This window comes from Mastomys coucha, unplaced genomic scaffold (genome assembly GCF_008632895.1).
Source record: "Mastomys coucha isolate ucsf_1 unplaced genomic scaffold, UCSF_Mcou_1 pScaffold21, whole genome shotgun sequence".
Lineage (NCBI taxonomy): Eukaryota > Metazoa > Chordata > Mammalia > Rodentia > Muridae > Mastomys > Mastomys coucha.
This window is the reverse complement of record NW_022196904.1, coordinates 111,620,002-111,638,065: the sequence shown is the minus strand read 5'-3', so window position 1 is coordinate 111,638,065 and position 18,064 is coordinate 111,620,002. Positions and strand designations below refer to the sequence as shown.

General features: G+C 44.7%; 1 protein-coding gene across 2 annotated transcripts in view; it reads right to left on the bottom strand.

Annotated features, from left to right (window-relative positions):
• Prkcb (protein kinase C beta) overlaps positions 1–18,064 on the bottom strand; it is a 339,260-nt gene that overhangs the window by 50,125 nt on the left and 271,071 nt on the right. For both annotated transcript variants that reach the window (XM_031388182.1, XM_031388181.1), the window contains exons 11-12: positions 2,698–2,789; positions 782–844 (exon numbers count right to left, since the gene is read on the bottom strand). In XM_031388182.1, the coding sequence (XP_031244042.1) occupies positions 782–844; positions 2,698–2,789 (155 nt within the window). The remainder of the gene's footprint in view (positions 1–781; positions 845–2,697; positions 2,790–18,064) is intronic.

Sequence of the window (18,064 nt, the reverse complement as noted above, 5' to 3'; positions counted from 1 at the left end):
CACAGTAGGCTTTTGATGACTATTTGTCAAATAGATGAATGAAATGGGCTGATATGACTCTTCGCGAGCCTTTAAATAGACCCTTGCTCATGCCAAGAGCTGATAGAAGCACACTCCCCACCGGCTCCTGTTACATAACAGTCAGTCGATCCCCCCTTGCCTGTGCCATCTCATCTGCGCAGCGCAAGAGGAACTGTACACCCTGGACTCACTGACAAGTAGCAGCCTCGGGCTTGCTACCCTGCCTTGCATGAAATATAAAATGGTATGACTCATACAGCTATGATCACACACTTGTTTCTCCCCAAACCGGCAAATGCCAACTTCTGAAGTTAATCCTGTCTTTCAGGGAGAGCAACTCAGAGATCTATTTCCAAATTGCAGCTACATACAAGAAAAATGGTTGCATAATAATACGATCCTGCCACACTCGGCAGTCGACTCTTTACATGCTTCCTGGGTGTGGGGTCTTGGAGGAAAGTGCTGCTGGCGCCCTCTTCACAGAGCTGCCTCTTCTCAGAGACTTAAGTGTCCTCAAGCTGGAAGGTTCCAGAGAATCATGGGTGACACAGTCCATCAAGATTTTGCTATCACCATATACAGCTGCCCAAACTTTGCCAGGGCAGTGGGCGATGCTGCCTGGCAGAACACATGCCCAAGTTAGTACTGGAGGATTCCTCCCCCACCACAGATTCTAATTTTAAAAGCAGTTGAAGAAAGAGGCAGGAAGGGAGGAGCTGAGGGAGCTGAGGAGACAGAAAGAACAGCCATGCTCACTTACCGGTAAATGATGCCCTTGCTCTGCAAGAAGAACAGACCGATGGCAATCTCTGCAGCGTAAAATCTGAAATTAGAAAAAAAAATGGTGATGGAGAAAGTCAAGGGCACCATACACTTAGCTCAGAAGTCAATAGAATATTGAACAAGGTGCTAGGCATGTAAAGCCCACGATGGATAGTCAGCTCTACAGCTCCTAAAATGCAGAGTGCTTGGGTGGGTGAACAGGACAGTTCAGAGTGACACATGGGAGTGGATAAAGGGTCAGCGACTGCATAGTGGGGAGGGGTTGTGGAGGTGCGTGGGCTGGTGGAGGAGTGTTTCAATATAGTACAAATTCAAGGACTTTAGTGGCAGCCTCTGGCTGCCATTGAAGCTTAGCACGCACTTGGCATTGTCTAAGGGGCTATCTGCTTTAATTCCACCTAGAGTCCGATGACATAAGTCCTACTAGTACTGCCTTGTTGTTTAAATGGGGAAACCAAGTCTGTGAGGAGCCTGGAGAGGACATAGAGCAAATGAGTGGTCCAGCCCAGACTGGAAACAGCTGGAGTCTGATGTGTAACTTCTTGGTGGAAGCCCACCAAGAAGGAAGAAGGGTTTGCTTTTCTTGTGCTGGGGATAGTAGAAGAGCCCAGAGCAGTGTGTATCTAGGCAGTTCCCCAGTCCCTGTTTTGTTATTTTATTTCTTGAGGCCTAAGGCCACTCCACACGCAGCTCCACTGGCCTGTAACTCTGTAATTTGCCATGTAGCCCAGGCTTGCATCAAACTTGAAATCTCCCTGCTTCAGTATCTCAAGGGCTGGCCATTACGCCTGGCTCACTAAAGAGATCATAAGAGCACAAAAACAAAACAAGCAAACAAAGAAAACCCTGCCAGCTATACCACAAGGGCTGGCAGGACCTCAGGGAGCTGGGTCAGCCTTGATAGTATGTGTCATGAAAGGATGAATCAAACCTAGGTCAACTTGATGTCAGAGAGAAAAAGAGAAGCAGTCCTAAGGATAACAACACAAAGCTTGTTTGGGAAGCACGGGGCTAAACAGAACAGTGTTCCTAGCTTCAGCAGGTGGGAAGACAGGAAACAGGCTGAAGGGAACAGGAACCTACAGCCCTCCCCGAGCTGTAGGGTGGGTCCCTCCATGAGCTCTGGGGGCTCTCAGGAGAAGCAATAAAACCTAAGTAAACACCCAGGAAGGAGACTTGACGTTAGTTCCTGTGGCTTTTTCTGTGCCTGCTCACCCACGGGGTTCTAAGCAAAGGAGAAGCTCTTTGAGATTTTTATTTTATAAATGATCTCTGACTGGTTTGTGCACTGGAGGGGACAAAATGGAGAACCCACAAACCACAGCTTCAAATCAACTCTGACCCTCATCTCCCCAAGAATCAGAAGGAAGAGGTGTAGGAAACAGATGAACAAACACAGGTGGGTCTCAGCCACACAGATCCTCCACTAGGTCTAGAGTCTTGGCGGTTCCCACCCTCCGGGTCTCATTTCACTTGTTTGTAAAGCTTGGGTGAGACTCTCTCCCTCCCCATTACCATTCAGGATGAAATGAGATGGTGTTTGTTTAGTACTCGAGGGTCTGACACCAAGAAAGCTCTCAATAAATATTAGCAAATGAACAAACAAAAACCTCCAAAGACATTCCCCAAGGAAGTTAGAAGACCTTTCTCAGGAGGGGCAAAAAAATTTAGAGATTATGAAACAGCCACTACTTTAGAGCTATGAGTTCTTAGCTGGCCTTCAGGAACATAAAGAAACATCTCAAAGCAAGCAGAATACAGCCCTCCTTGGCCAAATACTGCTCACAAAGAGAAGCCCGGGATGCTGGGGGAAAAACTCCCTAGTAGGCTAAAACTTAAAGGAACTAACAACCATTTATCCCAAGGAAAGGGCACAGAGAGGGTCTGTCTTACACAGCATGGGGCTCCTTGAAACGGCCAACTTGTTGGATGTGGTACATGAGGTCACCCCCGTTCACATACTCCATCACAAAGTACAGGCGGTCCTGAGGAAAGAGAGCAAACACCAAAGTCAGCACCCCATACTTTCTCAGGACCCAAACGAGGAGCAGGGAGTAGCTGGGATTTATGATGAGAACTACCAGAACTCCAGCATGTTCTTTCAGGAAGGGCCCCAGCATCCCTTTAAGGGTAACCCCTAAGCCACTGTAAGCATGCAGGCTGGCACAGGTGGAATGAAATCACTTTTAATTAATAACTACAAATTGAAATTCATTTGTGCTGGAAAATATAATTAACACATGGATCTTACTACTTAATTGATATTATTGTCTAGTGGAACAGAAAGTAACAAATATTGGGTATGTAATTTTACAGTAGTAGGTATGTGTGGGAGCCTGTCTTCATGTTGGCTCTCTAGTGATTTCATCTCCTAATGTGCATGCTATCCAGAACCTATCTTCCCTCAATGACTCGTCTAATTTGTGTAACCAATAGGATGCATGACTTTGGGATGAGGTCACAAAAGACCTTTTGGCTTCCATTCTGCACCTTATTGGGTTATATCTTCTACAGCAGCTATGATGTGCAGACACTCAACCAGCACTATGCAGAGGCCTACTGACAAGGACTCAAAGCTTCTATCCACAGCCAACACCAACACCCCAGTCACATTACTGAATCACCTTCCTCGTCTAAGCCTTTAGAGGACTGCCGTCGCCACTGGCCACTTGACTGTCACTTGTTTTAGACCAGGAATTAGACTTCTAAGGAGGTGTGCTAGCCTAAATCCCTGACAGAGGTTGTCAAGTGATAAATGTTTACTGTTGCTTTAAGACACAGAGTTTTGAGGTGACAGACAGCTAATCTGGTGGGTAGCAAAATCCACCAATTAGCCGAGTTTCAAAAGCAGCAGCCTAGGAAGACAACACTGTGCTTCTCCCCAAATATTCACATCTGGAAGGTTTGTGGTAGTTAACTTTCTTGACACTGTGACTAAAAACCTGAGATTGCAACTTAAGGGGAGGACAAGTCTACTTTGGCCAGAGCTCTTAGGATCCAATCACTTTTCATAGGTCCATTAGCTGGCTGTCAAGGCCCCAGTATATAACCCTATGAGGACACATCATTATTTAAAACAAAATCGTGCAGCAGAGTCCAGAGGTGGGACTTGAGAAAGTGATTGAATCATGAGGATTCTTGACTCATTATGGGTTAATTCTTATGGGTTCATAAGTACTGGGAGGCAGTGGAGACTTTAGGGGATAGTAGTTACTGGAGGAAGTGGGTCACTGGTAGATGATCTTAAATGGTGTATTTTGTCACTAGCTGCTTCCCAAGCCCCACTCCCTTCCCCTGCTCCATCATAGCATTCCACCATCGTGTTCTGCCTCATCAATGGGAGTAATGGTGGGTAGGTCCACCATACACCAAAACCCGTGAAGCTATGAGACAATTGACCTTTCTTCTCTTTAAATTGTTTCCCTTAGACATTTTGTTACAGCAAATGTCGGTGTGTGCATAGGCATATTTCAGGAATTTTCATTGCAAATCCCTCAAGACTGAAATTTAAAAGCAAGGGGAGAGAAATTGTAACCTTTCTATCAGGAAAAATGATGTTCTAAAGAGACACCTGTACCTTTCCCTTCAGCTATCAGACTGTGATGACAATGGACCCCAAAGAATTAAAATTTCCATGGAATTCCCATACTAAGAGAAGAAAAGACAGAAGAACTGGTGCCAGACTATCCAGAAGAGGTATTTGGCTCCCAGGAAGAGATTACTCACAGTCAGGCCACCCTGCAGGACAGACCAGATCTAAGATTATGTGAAGGGCAGAACCACGCCTTGACCAGGACAGCTTCATTATTCATGTCTCTCCCTTTATCTAAAGCCAAACCATGCTCATAACCCCCAAGAGAGACTCCTTCTTTCCAAAGTGGCCATATTGAATAATCTAATCTTCCTTCTTCCAAAGTGGCCATATTGAATAATCTAATCTCCCTTCTTGGCTGCTTTATACACCCTTGAGGATTATGATTTTATACATAACAATAAGAATCTAAAATAAGGACATATGCAGAAGTGAAGCAACTGGGATCTGGAAAAAAATCTGTATCTCAATCTAGGGGACTTTACACATGTCTCTCAAGGCAGGCTGCAAGCTCTTTCAGGCCAGGGGCTGAGGAAGCTTGCTCCTGGCCCTTGAGCAACACACAAGAGGTGCCCAGAGAGTAAAAGAGCACATGCTTAGATGCTAAAGAGACTGTATTTAGGAGCACTGTTATAGCTAGGCATATTTGAAGTGTTGATACATCATTTGAGCAGTGGGACGAATCCGATCCATGGTTCTGTCTATAAGGTTAATGAGGCAGAAGGTGTCATGGTCCTGGAGAAATGCCCACCTGAGATTTGATGCCTTTCCTTCTGTCAAAGGGTTTCCCTAAATGAATGAGCCTCACCCCTCACCCCTTAGTTCTGCCTACGGGGTTAGATCATTCCTCTGGTCTGCTTTCTTTTGGCTTACCACGGCACGGCTTGCACTATTTGCAGGAAACTAAAATCCCCCTCATGTTCTCAGCCTAAAAAAAAAATGTTTCCTCTAAATTAACCCACCCAATCTAAGCCAGGTCTGCTTGTTATGTTCTTCTGTGAAACTGCAGATGACCCTCTGATGACATCATAGTTTGTAATTACACATTCAACCCAGTGGCAGTCTTATCTCATCTGTTTATCCAGTTATTCTTTAAATAAAGAACTATTTACAGAGCCTTACTAGGTACCAGGTTACAGGTGCAGGAGAGAAAAGCAGTGAACCCAGCCAACAAAAATCTCTGGCAGCTATGTTTCAACTCAGCAGAGACATATTGCTAAAGATAATATAAGAGGTGACAAACAGTATCAAAAGGTAGCAAGTGCTATGTAAAAGATCCAGGTTAAAGAGACTGAGGTGCTGGTGAGTGAGACCGGGAAGGCGGCTGCCAACTGCAGTAAAGTGCTCAGGATAGATAAACATCACTGAGGAGACCCTTGAGCAAACCCACCCAGAGCAGGCATGAATGTGGTGGAGGACACAGCCTAGCAAAGGCCAGGAGCAGAGAGTTTACCTATATACCTCAGGATCCACCAGGAACCAGCGAGAGTGTCAAACAGAGAAGGAGACGGCGTGAGAGAAGAGACCCGAGATGGACTGACTCAGATTACGTAAGGGGATCTGTACATGGAAAAACGCAAAGATTTGGGGGCTTAATTTTGTGAGCGATGGTCTAGAGACGGATAGTACTGAATGTCTACCATAACTGACCAAATCAATCCATCGAAGTAAATGAAGGAGCGAATGGATGAATGGCACAGGAATCCATAGGCACCTGAAACATCGTCGTGAGTGCAAACAACCTTTGAACTCAATTAACCCACCCAATTGGAAAAGATATGCTGTCCCAGAAGTTTCTCTGGGGATGGACCTCAAGATCACTCTATGTCCCTAGGCCTGTGTCCTCTGTGTATGGTGAGGACGGTAGAGCCAACCATCTCCAATAGAGTGGCTCCTGTCAGACACACAAGGCTGTGTGCTGTGACTATGATCCGGATGAGGGGCATCACCTGGTTTCTCAAGCCAGGCCAGCGCTGTATCTCACTTTAACCAGTCACCATGTGAACTGGTGGGTCATAGCCATTTTTTAAAAAGAAAATTTAAGCAAGAATTAGAATGGAATGGTACCCAAGAATGGAACAGAAAGGGTCAGAGTCCCATGTCCAGAGCACTATGTTTTTGTAAACCGTGGACTGGGTTACTTAAGGTGCTGGTAATGCTGAGGTGTGATGTAAAAGTTGGCTTCATGTGAAAAGTTGCAAAGCCTTCTGGGAGGGCTAGGATGGAGACTGCACGGCAGAGAGCCAAGAACCATAATGAACATGGAATGTCGTTCTACTTACTAGCCATGCAATTATTTAACCTCCCTGCTCTTGTTTTCTCTTCACTTACACAGTGGCTACTCCTCACCTTCCCACAAGACACTAAACAAGATGGCATGTACACACTGCCTAAGAGAATTCTGGCCATAGAACAAATGTCTAATCCAGCATTTAAAGGAAAAAAATAAACCACATTCCTTTCAGTGCATAGGTATTTATATTACTTTATATAAAAGGTACCATGTGTTGTCAAGTGTGCATTTTAATAGTTACAACACAGACAATAATGACACAAAGCCACTATAACCAAACACTTGATGTCTACCTGAGTTAAATGCTTTGTTTTTATTTTCTATCTCTTCTATATCTCTAAACAACCCAGCATGGCAAGTATTAGATCGTTCTCCCCCATCTTAATATATGAAAGCAGATGCAGAGAGAGGTGACTGGAGAAACGTCGCTCAGCTGTTAAGTGGCAGAGCCAGGATTTGAGCCATGGATCAGTTCTAGGGTCAACACTTGAAGCCTCTCACTAAATGCTGCCCCCATTGAGTACAAGCAGCGTAGAAGGTTCTGGGAGGGATAGATGGATGCACCCTTCCCTCAAAGCCTCTAGCCCAGCAGCAGGGAAGGTTCACAGGGCTCTGTCCCCGTATCCAGCTGGAGCTGCAGGTTTCTAGCAAGCAGCGCAAGTCAACCAATTATATATTTTTTTGAAAATTTTTTTTTTCTTTTTCAGATCAATAGTCCTACCTCTTTCTAACAACCTAATGAGAGGCAGAGAGGGAAATGGGGAAGTGGAATATGCAGTTAGCACAAAGGTCACACCGAAGCTGGTGCCACAGACAATACACCAGAGCCCAACGACACTCAGCCCCTGGTTCTTGGTAGGGGTGGGTGATAGAAAACAAGCCCAAAATAGCAACTGTCTTTGCTGCACACTGAAGAGAACCAAAACACTTGCTTTTAAAAATTATTTTTAAAACAGCAGATGGCATTGGCCACAGAGGGAGAAGTGAGGGAGAGATTTTACTTGCTTCATTTCTGGCTGGATTAGCTTAACTTGCCCCCTCTCCCCAGACCCAATAGTCGGAATCCCAGTACCATGATGGCCCCATTCAGGGGCTGATGTTTTATGGTCCATTTCCACTGCTAACTGTACACCAGCCATCTTTGAACTGTACCTGGCTAGCTTTAGCTGGCCAGTGTCTTGGTTATTAAGTGGTATGACTGGCATCTTGCTGTCCTTTAGCCTCTGGACACTTAATGATGCCAACTCTGTGTGCCTCTCCACTGCCAGCCATGCTGCTGGTAGGAACCGACAGTGCCAGTGTGAGAGTCCGCCAGACACCTTTCCAAATGGCAATGTTTCTCAAAGCAGGGTAGCAGATAGTTCTAGGTAATCACAGGTGTAAAGGTCTATACTTTTTATAATTTGCGTTTGTGGCATTTGAAAATATTGTTAAATATAGGACGCTTCTTATATCATGGTTGTTATTGCTGAAGAGGAAGAATAAGGCACACGGAGTCATATGTGACAGGAAGCCATGGGTGAGACCAGATCATGCCTGAAGATGACAAAGAAGAAGGGGTTTGAGCTATCCCCCTGGATGAATTCAAGTTCTTCACCAAGCTTTGCTCCTTTCTTAAAACACACTTAATTAAAATTAGTCTTAGGCTGGGGTGGTATTCAGGGGTGCATCCCCTTCTCTGAGGAGAAGGGGAGAGAGTAATGGGCCAGGGATTTGTAAGGACAGGACTGGGAAGAGAGAGAGAGGGTGTTATGATTGGGATGTAAAGTGAAAAGATGAGTTATGGAAAGAAAAATATTATTAAATGTAAACAGCTTTTCACAGAGCTATACTTCCTCACCTTAAAAAAATTAGTTTTAGAAATTCAGTTTATGAGGTTTTGTCATTGCTGTCATTTGGTTGGTTATTTGGTTTGATTTTGGTTTATTCGTTTGTTTGGTTGGTTTTTGTCCTTTGTTTTTTCTGAGCATGGTGGGACAGGCCTGTAATGAAGCACTTGGGAAGCTGAGGCAGAAAGACTATCAGACTGTACTGCATAGCAAGACTAAAATAAGTACAGAAGTTGAAATTCACTTTAAAAACTGAAACGTAATTACTTAAATATGTTAAATCTTCATAAATGGAAAGTCATTGTCCTTGTAAAACACTATAAACTCAGTCTGGACTCTGCTATTTTGATTCTATATCCAGCTTGACTTTGGTGAATCAATATTTTAAAGACTATTTGTCTATATCACAAAGTTCCTATCCTGCAGTAGTCAGGAATGACAAAGTTTGGAAAATCCAACTGGGGGCCAACTAGAGCAAGCCTGGAGTAGAGGCAAGCTTGAGAGCTTCCTCTGAACATATATGCATGTGCGTGCGTGTGTGTGTGTGTGTGTGTGTGTGTGTGTGTGTGTGTGTGTGTGTGTGAGAGAGAGAGAGAGATGGTATTAGTCATTACAGAAACCAAAATAAAGAGTGAATTTTTCCCTAGGGCATCTAAAATCTTGGTTAAAATATGCATATAACTAATTCAAACCATGCTCAAAATAAATGCAATAGAAGAAATGGCATTAAGAGAGCCAGGAGCGAACCCTGGGACCTCAGCTGACTGTAAGATCTCCTCCACAGCCCCCAGCTCTTACCCAGTGAGCCCCTCCACAGTCCTGGAATCTGACTTTGTTCTCCATTCTCCTTACAAAATCATTGCCTCAGAAGTTCCTCATTCTCATACCCATGGTTTTCGATAAGGTGTTACTTGATGGATTCCCCCATATAAGAATCACAGAAGTATTTACTGAGGATCAGCTTCAAGTTGACTGTGCCTTTCCCACTCTAGTCATGGCTCAGAGGCTCTCTCTGGACTGATGCACATTGACTCGGATTTCTATCCTTCCCCTCTCTCCTGAGCTCCAGCCGGCTCTAGCCGGCTCCAGCCAACTCCAGGATGTTCCTAAGTGGGTGTTCCACTGTCATCTCCAATTAAAAGCACAGAAAAGCAAACTCACCATCTCTCTCTTCAAACTAGCCAGTCTGCACAGTCTTAAAATGCCTCTTCAAACGTGATGCTGCTGTGGCCTGTAAGCTGAAAGTGGCTTCTGTGCATTTTCAATTCTTTTCTTCTTTTTCTCCCGAATTCCCTCAGTAAATTAAAAAAGCTAAAAATCTCATGTATACATGTCATGTATTATAGTTGTGCCAAATTTCCCAAATTTGGAATTTGAGCACAGGGGGGTGGTCATTTAAAATGGTAAGTGCACTGCATGTGCACAACTCATTTGAGCCGGGCACATGGAGTCAGGGAATGCAGAAGAGGCAACCATCTCCCAGCATAGCTGAAATAGAGTGTGGCATGATGCCTGTGTGGTAATGGTGGGATATCTGCCATTTTCTCTGAGATTATGGTATATGTGTGTGGCGTAGGTACACGTGTGTACAGGTATACGGGCCCATGCATGTGTGCAGAGTCTAGAGGATGATGTTGGATGGCCTGCTTTACCAGTCTGCCTCATTTCTTTTTGGTCTCTCACTGCACCGAGGCTGGCAGCTGTCAAGGTCCAGTGATCCTCTTGCTTCCTCCCTCACAGCATGAGGGGTTACAGGAGAGCTGGATTCCCTGTGCACGTGAAGTAAGCACTGTCACACACTGGACATCTCCCCGGGTCCCTTGCCACTTTTAATGAGACCGTGGTGGAGGGGATATCAACCACGTGGGCAGTTCTCGTACTGTGTTCTAAGATGAGTTGTATTATGTTGTCTCCATAGCAATTTTTAATGATTTTTTTTCAAGGCTTGTCCGTGAATTTAGTGTGTCTGTAAGTTGCTCCCTTTATCACACACAGCCATCTGCTTCTCTCCAGAGAGGCCGTGAAGTACTGTGATTAAGAGCTCTGGCTTTGGCATCAGTCAGTCCCGGTTCACACCCTAGTTACATGGGATACTTGCTCTGAGACCTCGGGTTGGTTGTTCTCACCCTCCGTCTTCCTAAACGAGCAGAGTCATAGCAGCTTCTCCTCCATATGGGGTGCTTTCACATCAGACAGGCATGCCAAGTCTATGTGGATTCACAGGGCTTCCTTGGGGTGAATGTGTGGTCACGGAGATGTGTCCACACTTAACTCTCCCTTTCTCTCATTTTACAGCACGATAATCCCAAGCCAAAACAAGATCCTCCCTGTATTTTTGTTCTGGCTTCCTATTGCCCTTTAGTGCAGACACAAAGGTTCTCAGGGGCTGGAAGCACCTTTCTTCTGTGGACTTCACGGATCTTTAATTATCAAATGAATATACCAATGCTACTATCAAGAGAATAGAGAGAACCCAACTATCTTTATCCCTACCTGCCGTAGCACTTATATCCAGTTGGCATGTCTGGTTCCTTCCCTACCCAAGATCCTCTAATCATTAGTGCCCAGCAGCCCTGATACCTGCCAAGTTCCCAGGAACCCCTTGGGCACCACTTCTCTTTTCTCTGAGGCCCTTCAGACTGCATCTGTGTGCGAATCTCCAGGGATTCTAGTGACATCCTCCAGTTAACAGAAGCACCAATTATTCCTTCCCAGTAGATACAACACTTTTTATAAGGTTCCCACTGAGTTGGTGTTGCCTAGTGAACACTTGGTTGGGCCAGGAAGGGACACCTGACATAACTGAACCAATCAGATTCCCTCTCCTGTGATTATGAATTGAAACTCAGGAAATTTGCTGGATATGGATTAGGGAAGTCACACCTGCCAAAAAAGCAGTGACAAACACAGAAACAAAAAGAAAGAAGACAAATCTGCCTTAAACTTACAAATTCCAGTTCCTTCCAAGGTCAAGCACACATGTGCCTTTGTTTCTCTGCCATAAAGACTTCCTTAGTGTTAGCTGCTTGTTTCTGTTGATGCATAAGGTAGTTTAGTGTGGGAGAGAAGTATTCTACTTCTTACAGCTCTGTCATCTCTGACCAAGACCCCTCCCAGAACCTTCTTCAGCACTGCACTAAGGTCCAAGCACCTCCTTGGACATGACTACAAAAACCAGATATGGCCTGAGTCACTATGGCCCATCAGATGCTCTGGGGCCTCAATGGGCATGACACCAATAAGTGGAAACCATCCCAGTCCCCATCTCTGCCCTCCTTTGTATTCTGGGTTGATGTTTCTCCCAGCATGCCTTGCAGCTGAGTTATTGCTGGGCCATGGCAGCAAATTTGGGGAGGAAGTAACTTCTGTCCTTCAATGACTCATGAAATCTAATTCTATTTAAAAAAAAAAAGAGGTGCATATGTTCAATTGAAAAGAAAACAGTTAAAATAGATGTTTTGCTGAAGAAACTTAACTGCCTGTGCCCACTGGCAGTTGGGAAATTACATGAATGTGCCTGGCTGACAATTGTCCCTGAGAAAAACTGCAAAAAGATGGGAGGAAATAAAATTATTTTGTGCCTGTAAAGGGGCCCAGCCCAGTTCCAATCATGGAACCGACTTCTACTTAGTGTTTGTTAGATTCGGTCTACTGTCCCTTTTAATCCCCACATAATGGCTTCCTTTTATGAGATGATAAAATCCATATTCACAGCTGTTAGTGACTTTCTAGTTCTATGGCCAGTAATCACAGGTCCAAATCCTTCTCCCTGGGGAATCACAGGTCCATCTCCATCTCCCTGTGGAATGCACACTTTGCCCTATGTGTTTCTGGGACAACTCGCCAGACGTTGACTTGCCTGAAATGGGCTCATCTAATGAGCAACCCACTAAAACTTAACTGTCTTCCAAAAGCTTTCGCATCTATTTTGCCATCTTGTGGACAATTTTTTAAAAATCTAAGAGGTTGGGCAGATGGCTCATGTGTTGTTACCTATGAGTGCCCCTGCATTTGATGTGAAAGCATGAGGACTCAAGTTCAAATCCCCAGCATCCATGTAAAAGCTTGAGGCACGTGGGTGCATGCACCTGTAATGTCAGTTCTGAGAAGGGTAGACGATATATTGCAATCACTGGAGTGTGCTGGTCCTTGTCTGAAGGTAACAAGGGACAGAGAAGGTCACATGGTGCCCTTCTCTGGACTGTGTACGTGGCTGCATACACATGTGTGTCTACAACACACACACCCCAAGTTTTAACTGCCTTGTTAGAGACACTTCTGAAATATTGGAAACTCAAGGAGAAGACAGTTATCTACAAATTCTTCCTTAAGTCTAATCAATGTCTTGATTTGGCTAGGCCAGGCTTTTCCATGTGCATGTGGAGGCTGAACACATCAAATGAAATTTAATATTCTATATTTCCACTAACATGGAAAATGGCACGCATATTTTTGAAAGCTTTGAAAATACAGTGTAATGATACTTCTGACAGAGTTTGGCTTTTCTAAACAACTTTTAAAATAATGAGCTTTGGGGCCAGATGGCAGTGGAACACCCCTTTAATCCCAGCATTCTGGAGACAAAGAGTTTAAGGCCAACCTGGTCTACAGAAAGCTGGTTCCAGGACAATCAGAGCTACACAAAGAAACCCTGTTTCAAAAAGCCAAAACCAAGCCAAAACAAAACAAAAGCTTTGTGTCATTTCAAGAAAGGCAGAAACTAAACAAGATATTATTGGATGAATTTTACTGTCCTATGTTTTGACCACTTTACAGATTTAAAAAAAAAAAATCTATCAAGGACCTTACATTTTCAAAATTCTGCATCTCTAGTGTACACACACACACACACACACACACACACACACATACACACACACCTATCAAGTTTACAGTATGCTATAATAGTTTTGTTGTTCCTTTAAAGAGAGCTGGTTCATAAAGGAATTCTGGGTCACAAAATATAACATGACAATCGGCGCAGGCTAAGCTGGCCCTCTGGCTACTCCTCAGACACAGGGAGCGTATTCCTGCCTGGGGCTTCACACGGATTCTTCTTGCTCCCTACCACTGCCTTGCCCCCAGATACCCTAGCCTGCTCTGATCTCTGCTCAAATGTCAACCTTACCACAAGGCTTTCCTTGATGATCCCATCTAAAAAAGTCATCTCACCATACCAGTCTACCCGATGCCAGCCCCTCTGCTTTTGTCGCTGTGGCCATTTCCCTGTCTCCCTGGTGGAGTGGGAATCCTAAGTGAACAGGGCACTTGATTTCTTGTTTCCTATGTGTCCCACATGCTGACACTACAGGGGCTTGACATAGTGGCTTCAACAAACAAGTATAAATGTGGTGAAATAATTGAGCACTGGAACCTTCGACATATGAGCCATAATGTTCTGGCTTTCAGGGATGCTGCCTGTCCTGCTGCTGGGCACCACCCTCAGCATCCTTCCAAGGCCACAACACTGCTAGCACATGAACTGTGCTAGATGAACACCCCCTAGAAACTGGCTTTCCCTAGAAACCTTTCTGCTCACCTAAGCCACGACAACAATAGCCATGATGCTTCTGACACTTAGTCACACCCCGGGGGGAAAAAAATCTTAGCTAACTGTTTTAAAATACATGGTAGGGGGTCAGAGGGTGGGAGGGGGTGGGGATTGATGCTTCACAGTAACAAGAACACCCAACAGGCCATTAGGAAACTCTCTCTCTAGCTCTGGGCTTCCCGCTTGTCAGTTCTGTTACCTGAGTGACTTGATTTTTCTTGAGACCAGTTTCCTTTGGGCAGGAAACCGGACAATTGTTGTAAAGCCTGGTTACAACCATAAAAGGAAAGATGTTTGTGAATCATAAGCAATAATGTGGAATTCAGGCATGAGGGGCTAGCAAAGACTTCCAGACTTGGAGTTCTGGAGTCTTCTAGAATAAATGCAGGCTCTATGACTAACCAGTTCTGTGACATTACACAAGTTACTTAACCTCTCTGACTGTCATTGTTCTTATTTGTAATGTAAGCTTCTAAAAGATGGACAGCATAATAAGTCACAAACTGGGCCGCTTGTCACAGCTCACTGCTGCTTTGGGTCCTCGTCCCTCATAAGCCTGGTTCCCAGGTGGTGGCACTGTTTGAGGAGACTTGCGTGGCCTATCCCCGCTTGTGTGGCCTAGCCCCGCTAGAGGAAGTGCATCACTGGGAGAGGGATTTGAGATTAAAAAGGCTCACCAGCCTCCGCTTTGCCCTCTCTGCTTCATGCTTGGGGTTGAGATACCAACTCTTTGGCTTCTTGATCCAGCCCCTGCCCCCACCCCGCTACTTGCTGCCATGCTCTCCCACCTGATAGACTCTTCTCCCTCTGGAACCACGAGCCTAAATAAACCCTTCCTTCTAGAAGTTGACGTGGTCAAGGTGTTCTCCACAGAAGCAGCAAAGTAAGTAAGACAGTCCCTAGGTGAGGTCGCCTTGTCGGCATCTCAGCACGATGCACTCAGGGTGAGTAACAATTGCTGAGGGCTTATTGTTGTGTCTATAGAGAGGTATTCTGTGTCTCTGATCCTTCATCCTCTAGCTGTGGACAATCCCTATAGTAACATCTGTCTGTGGCTGGGATGAAACATTTCTAAAGATTCATATATGCTAAATGTTCCAACAGAGAGTTGGTTTCACCCTGGAGGCAAGGAGACCCAGGGAGTGGAAATGTGAGGTTTTACTGAGCAGGTGGGAAGTAACAGGGCTGGGTTAGAGCTCAGGCCAAATGGGGGGCATTTGTGTGCTGGGAATTGTCAGGTAGAATGATATCCATGTCATCCACACTCCAACGACCTCCTCGTGTATCAGTGTGTACCTTAAGTGTATTAGTACCACAGCTACTCTGCCTTGGTTCAAATCCTGGCCCTGACATGTAGCTACATCGCTTCAGTTTCCTTGTCTGTGAAATGGGTATGATAGTAAGACCCATCTAAGAGTTGCCAGGAAGCTTACATTTGTGACTCATACCACACATAGAGTGGACATTATAGTATTTGTTTTATGCAAAATTATAATACACAATTATTTCAAAAAGTTAGGAAAAGGGATTGAAAAGATCATTCAGCAGTTAAGAGCACTTTCTGCTCTTTCAGAAGACTCAAGTCTAGTTATCAGCACCCATACTGGCCACCTCACAACTGTCTGTACCTCCAGATCCAGGATCCTTTGATCTCCACAGATGCCCCCTCCCAACTCTTAGTGTACACACACATATACAAACACCCATACACACATGCACAAAGTTTTAAAAATCAGGCTGGATGTGATGGCACATGCTTTTAATCTCAGTGCTCAGGAGGTAGAGGCAGAAGGGTATCTATAAGTTGAGTCCAGTCTGGTCTGCATAGGCAGTTCCAGGACAGTCTCAAGAAAAATGAAAAGTAAAAAAATCATAAATCTTTCATAATGGAAAAAAGACATAAGCCGTGGTGTTTTATGCAATGAGGAGATGCCCAGAGTATAGATGAAGTGTCTGTATGTCCATCTGAACTCAGAAGAGATGGCTGGGTGTCTTTTTGAACAGAGGTAAGGTGGTTGGATGTCTGCTCCTCTCTCAAATGGCCTCACCAGGCCTCTTTGCTTAGAGCAAGTGGATTTCTCCAAGCACCCCACCCCCCCAAACAAAATACAGCCCCTAGAGATGGATTAACCATTTCATGTAATTGTCAACAAGTGAGAAAATTGTCTGTTGCATCCCTCTACTTTCTGGAGTGGGAAACTGTCTGGAAGGGGTTACAGATCCTCTCCCAACACGGGATTAGAGTCCACTAACCCTCGAGGTTCTTAGTGTCCCTGGCATGCGATGACTCCTGGAGGAAAACCCAGTGCTTGTTACTCCTGCCGTGTGACTGCTGCTCCTGGAATCTATCAGGCCAGAAAACTGAAGCACAGATGGGGGAAGGCCACTTGCCATCAAAAGAATAACCTCAAATCCACTCCACATGGCTATTTTCAAAGCAGTTAATTACTAATAAAGATGTTATCCTTTAATGAATATTAGTCATAAATGGCTCATTCCTCTCCAGTTCGATACACACAACTGAAACTGCAAACTGCCATTCCCAATTCACCACTGGCCTGTTTACCAGGCAGCCAGTCAGTCGTTCATGAGCTGCTACTCTTGAATAAGTTTGGGAACCAGCCATGGAAAGGAGGAAGGGGGTGTCTCAAGGGTTATGTCCTAACTCTGTTAACATGTGGATCCCTTCTGAACTGAATTCCCTAGGTAATGTTAAAGATATTTGGCATCTTTTGTTACTGGCCTTTGCCTGTACCCATACAATATAAATTACCATTTACTTACAGTTTTCTTTACAGCCACTCTCACTTTCCCTTAAAGGTTTACTCTAAAAGCCAAGTTTTAGTCTCCCTTAGAGCACAACTGTGAACCAATTCACTATCCAGACGAGTAAACAAAGGGAAGAAATGGAGCATCGATTCTGTCTTTTTCTGTATGACCCAGATCACCAGGAAACAAGCAAGGAGAATGCATTGTAAAAAGTATTCCAGCTAGCAAATGCAAAACAGATATTCCCATCTTACAATCTCCAGTGAGCTAATGGGCTTAGTGCTGAGAGCATCAGTCTGAGTCAGCATCACCAAGATCCTTAAGCATTTCCTGAAAGAATACATCTGGACCCTAGGGGCACCTCCCATCTTGCTAAAGGATAGATACTGGGTCTGACCAAGCCTCTAGACCTAGCTGCTAACTTCCAGAAAATCCAAGGGAGAGAAGCAGGCAGAGATGCTGTGACAGTGTGGTAAGCAAAGCCCAGGCTGGAAACGCTACAGACCGAACAACTCAAATGTTCAGCAGATCAAAGAACAGATAAGAGAAGGTGACGAAATGGCTTTGATGCAGACTACAACAGCATCAAATCCATCTCACAAAGAGGGTGAGGTATAAAGTCCGTGTGCAGGTTGAAAGGCAAATGGTCTAGAAGAAGCCTACAGAACCCATCCCTGGAAGCCATTGGCCTTTTTTTTTTTTTTTTAACAATTTAAAACATATTTATTTATTTATCTATTTATTTATTTATTTTAGTGTGTGCATGTAAGTGTGTGTACATGTGTGTATGTGTGTGTCGTGTGCTGTTTGTGTGCATGTATGTATGGGGGAGTGTGTGTGTGGTATGGTATGTGTGTGCATGTACATATGGCGTGTGTGTGTGTGTGTGTGTGTGTGTGTGTGTGTGTGTGTGTGCTCGAGAGCGTACACATGATAATGCACATATGGCTTTAGGAGGACATCTTGTGGGAATCCGTTTTCTCCTCCATAGCTTGAGCCCTGGGAGCTGAACTCAGGTTCTTGGAGGCAAGCTCCTTTACCTGCTGAGCCACCTTTATGGTTCCTGGGTTGCATGAGAATAGGAATGAACTCTTTCTTAATTTGCACGTGTGCCTGGGCTCTTCTCCTGGGCATGGAGGTCAACATCTGACAGGAACAGGGAAGGGTTAGATCTCACTGAAGTGACATCTTAACTCTTGCTGGAGCAGCGGCAGAGAGAGCATGAA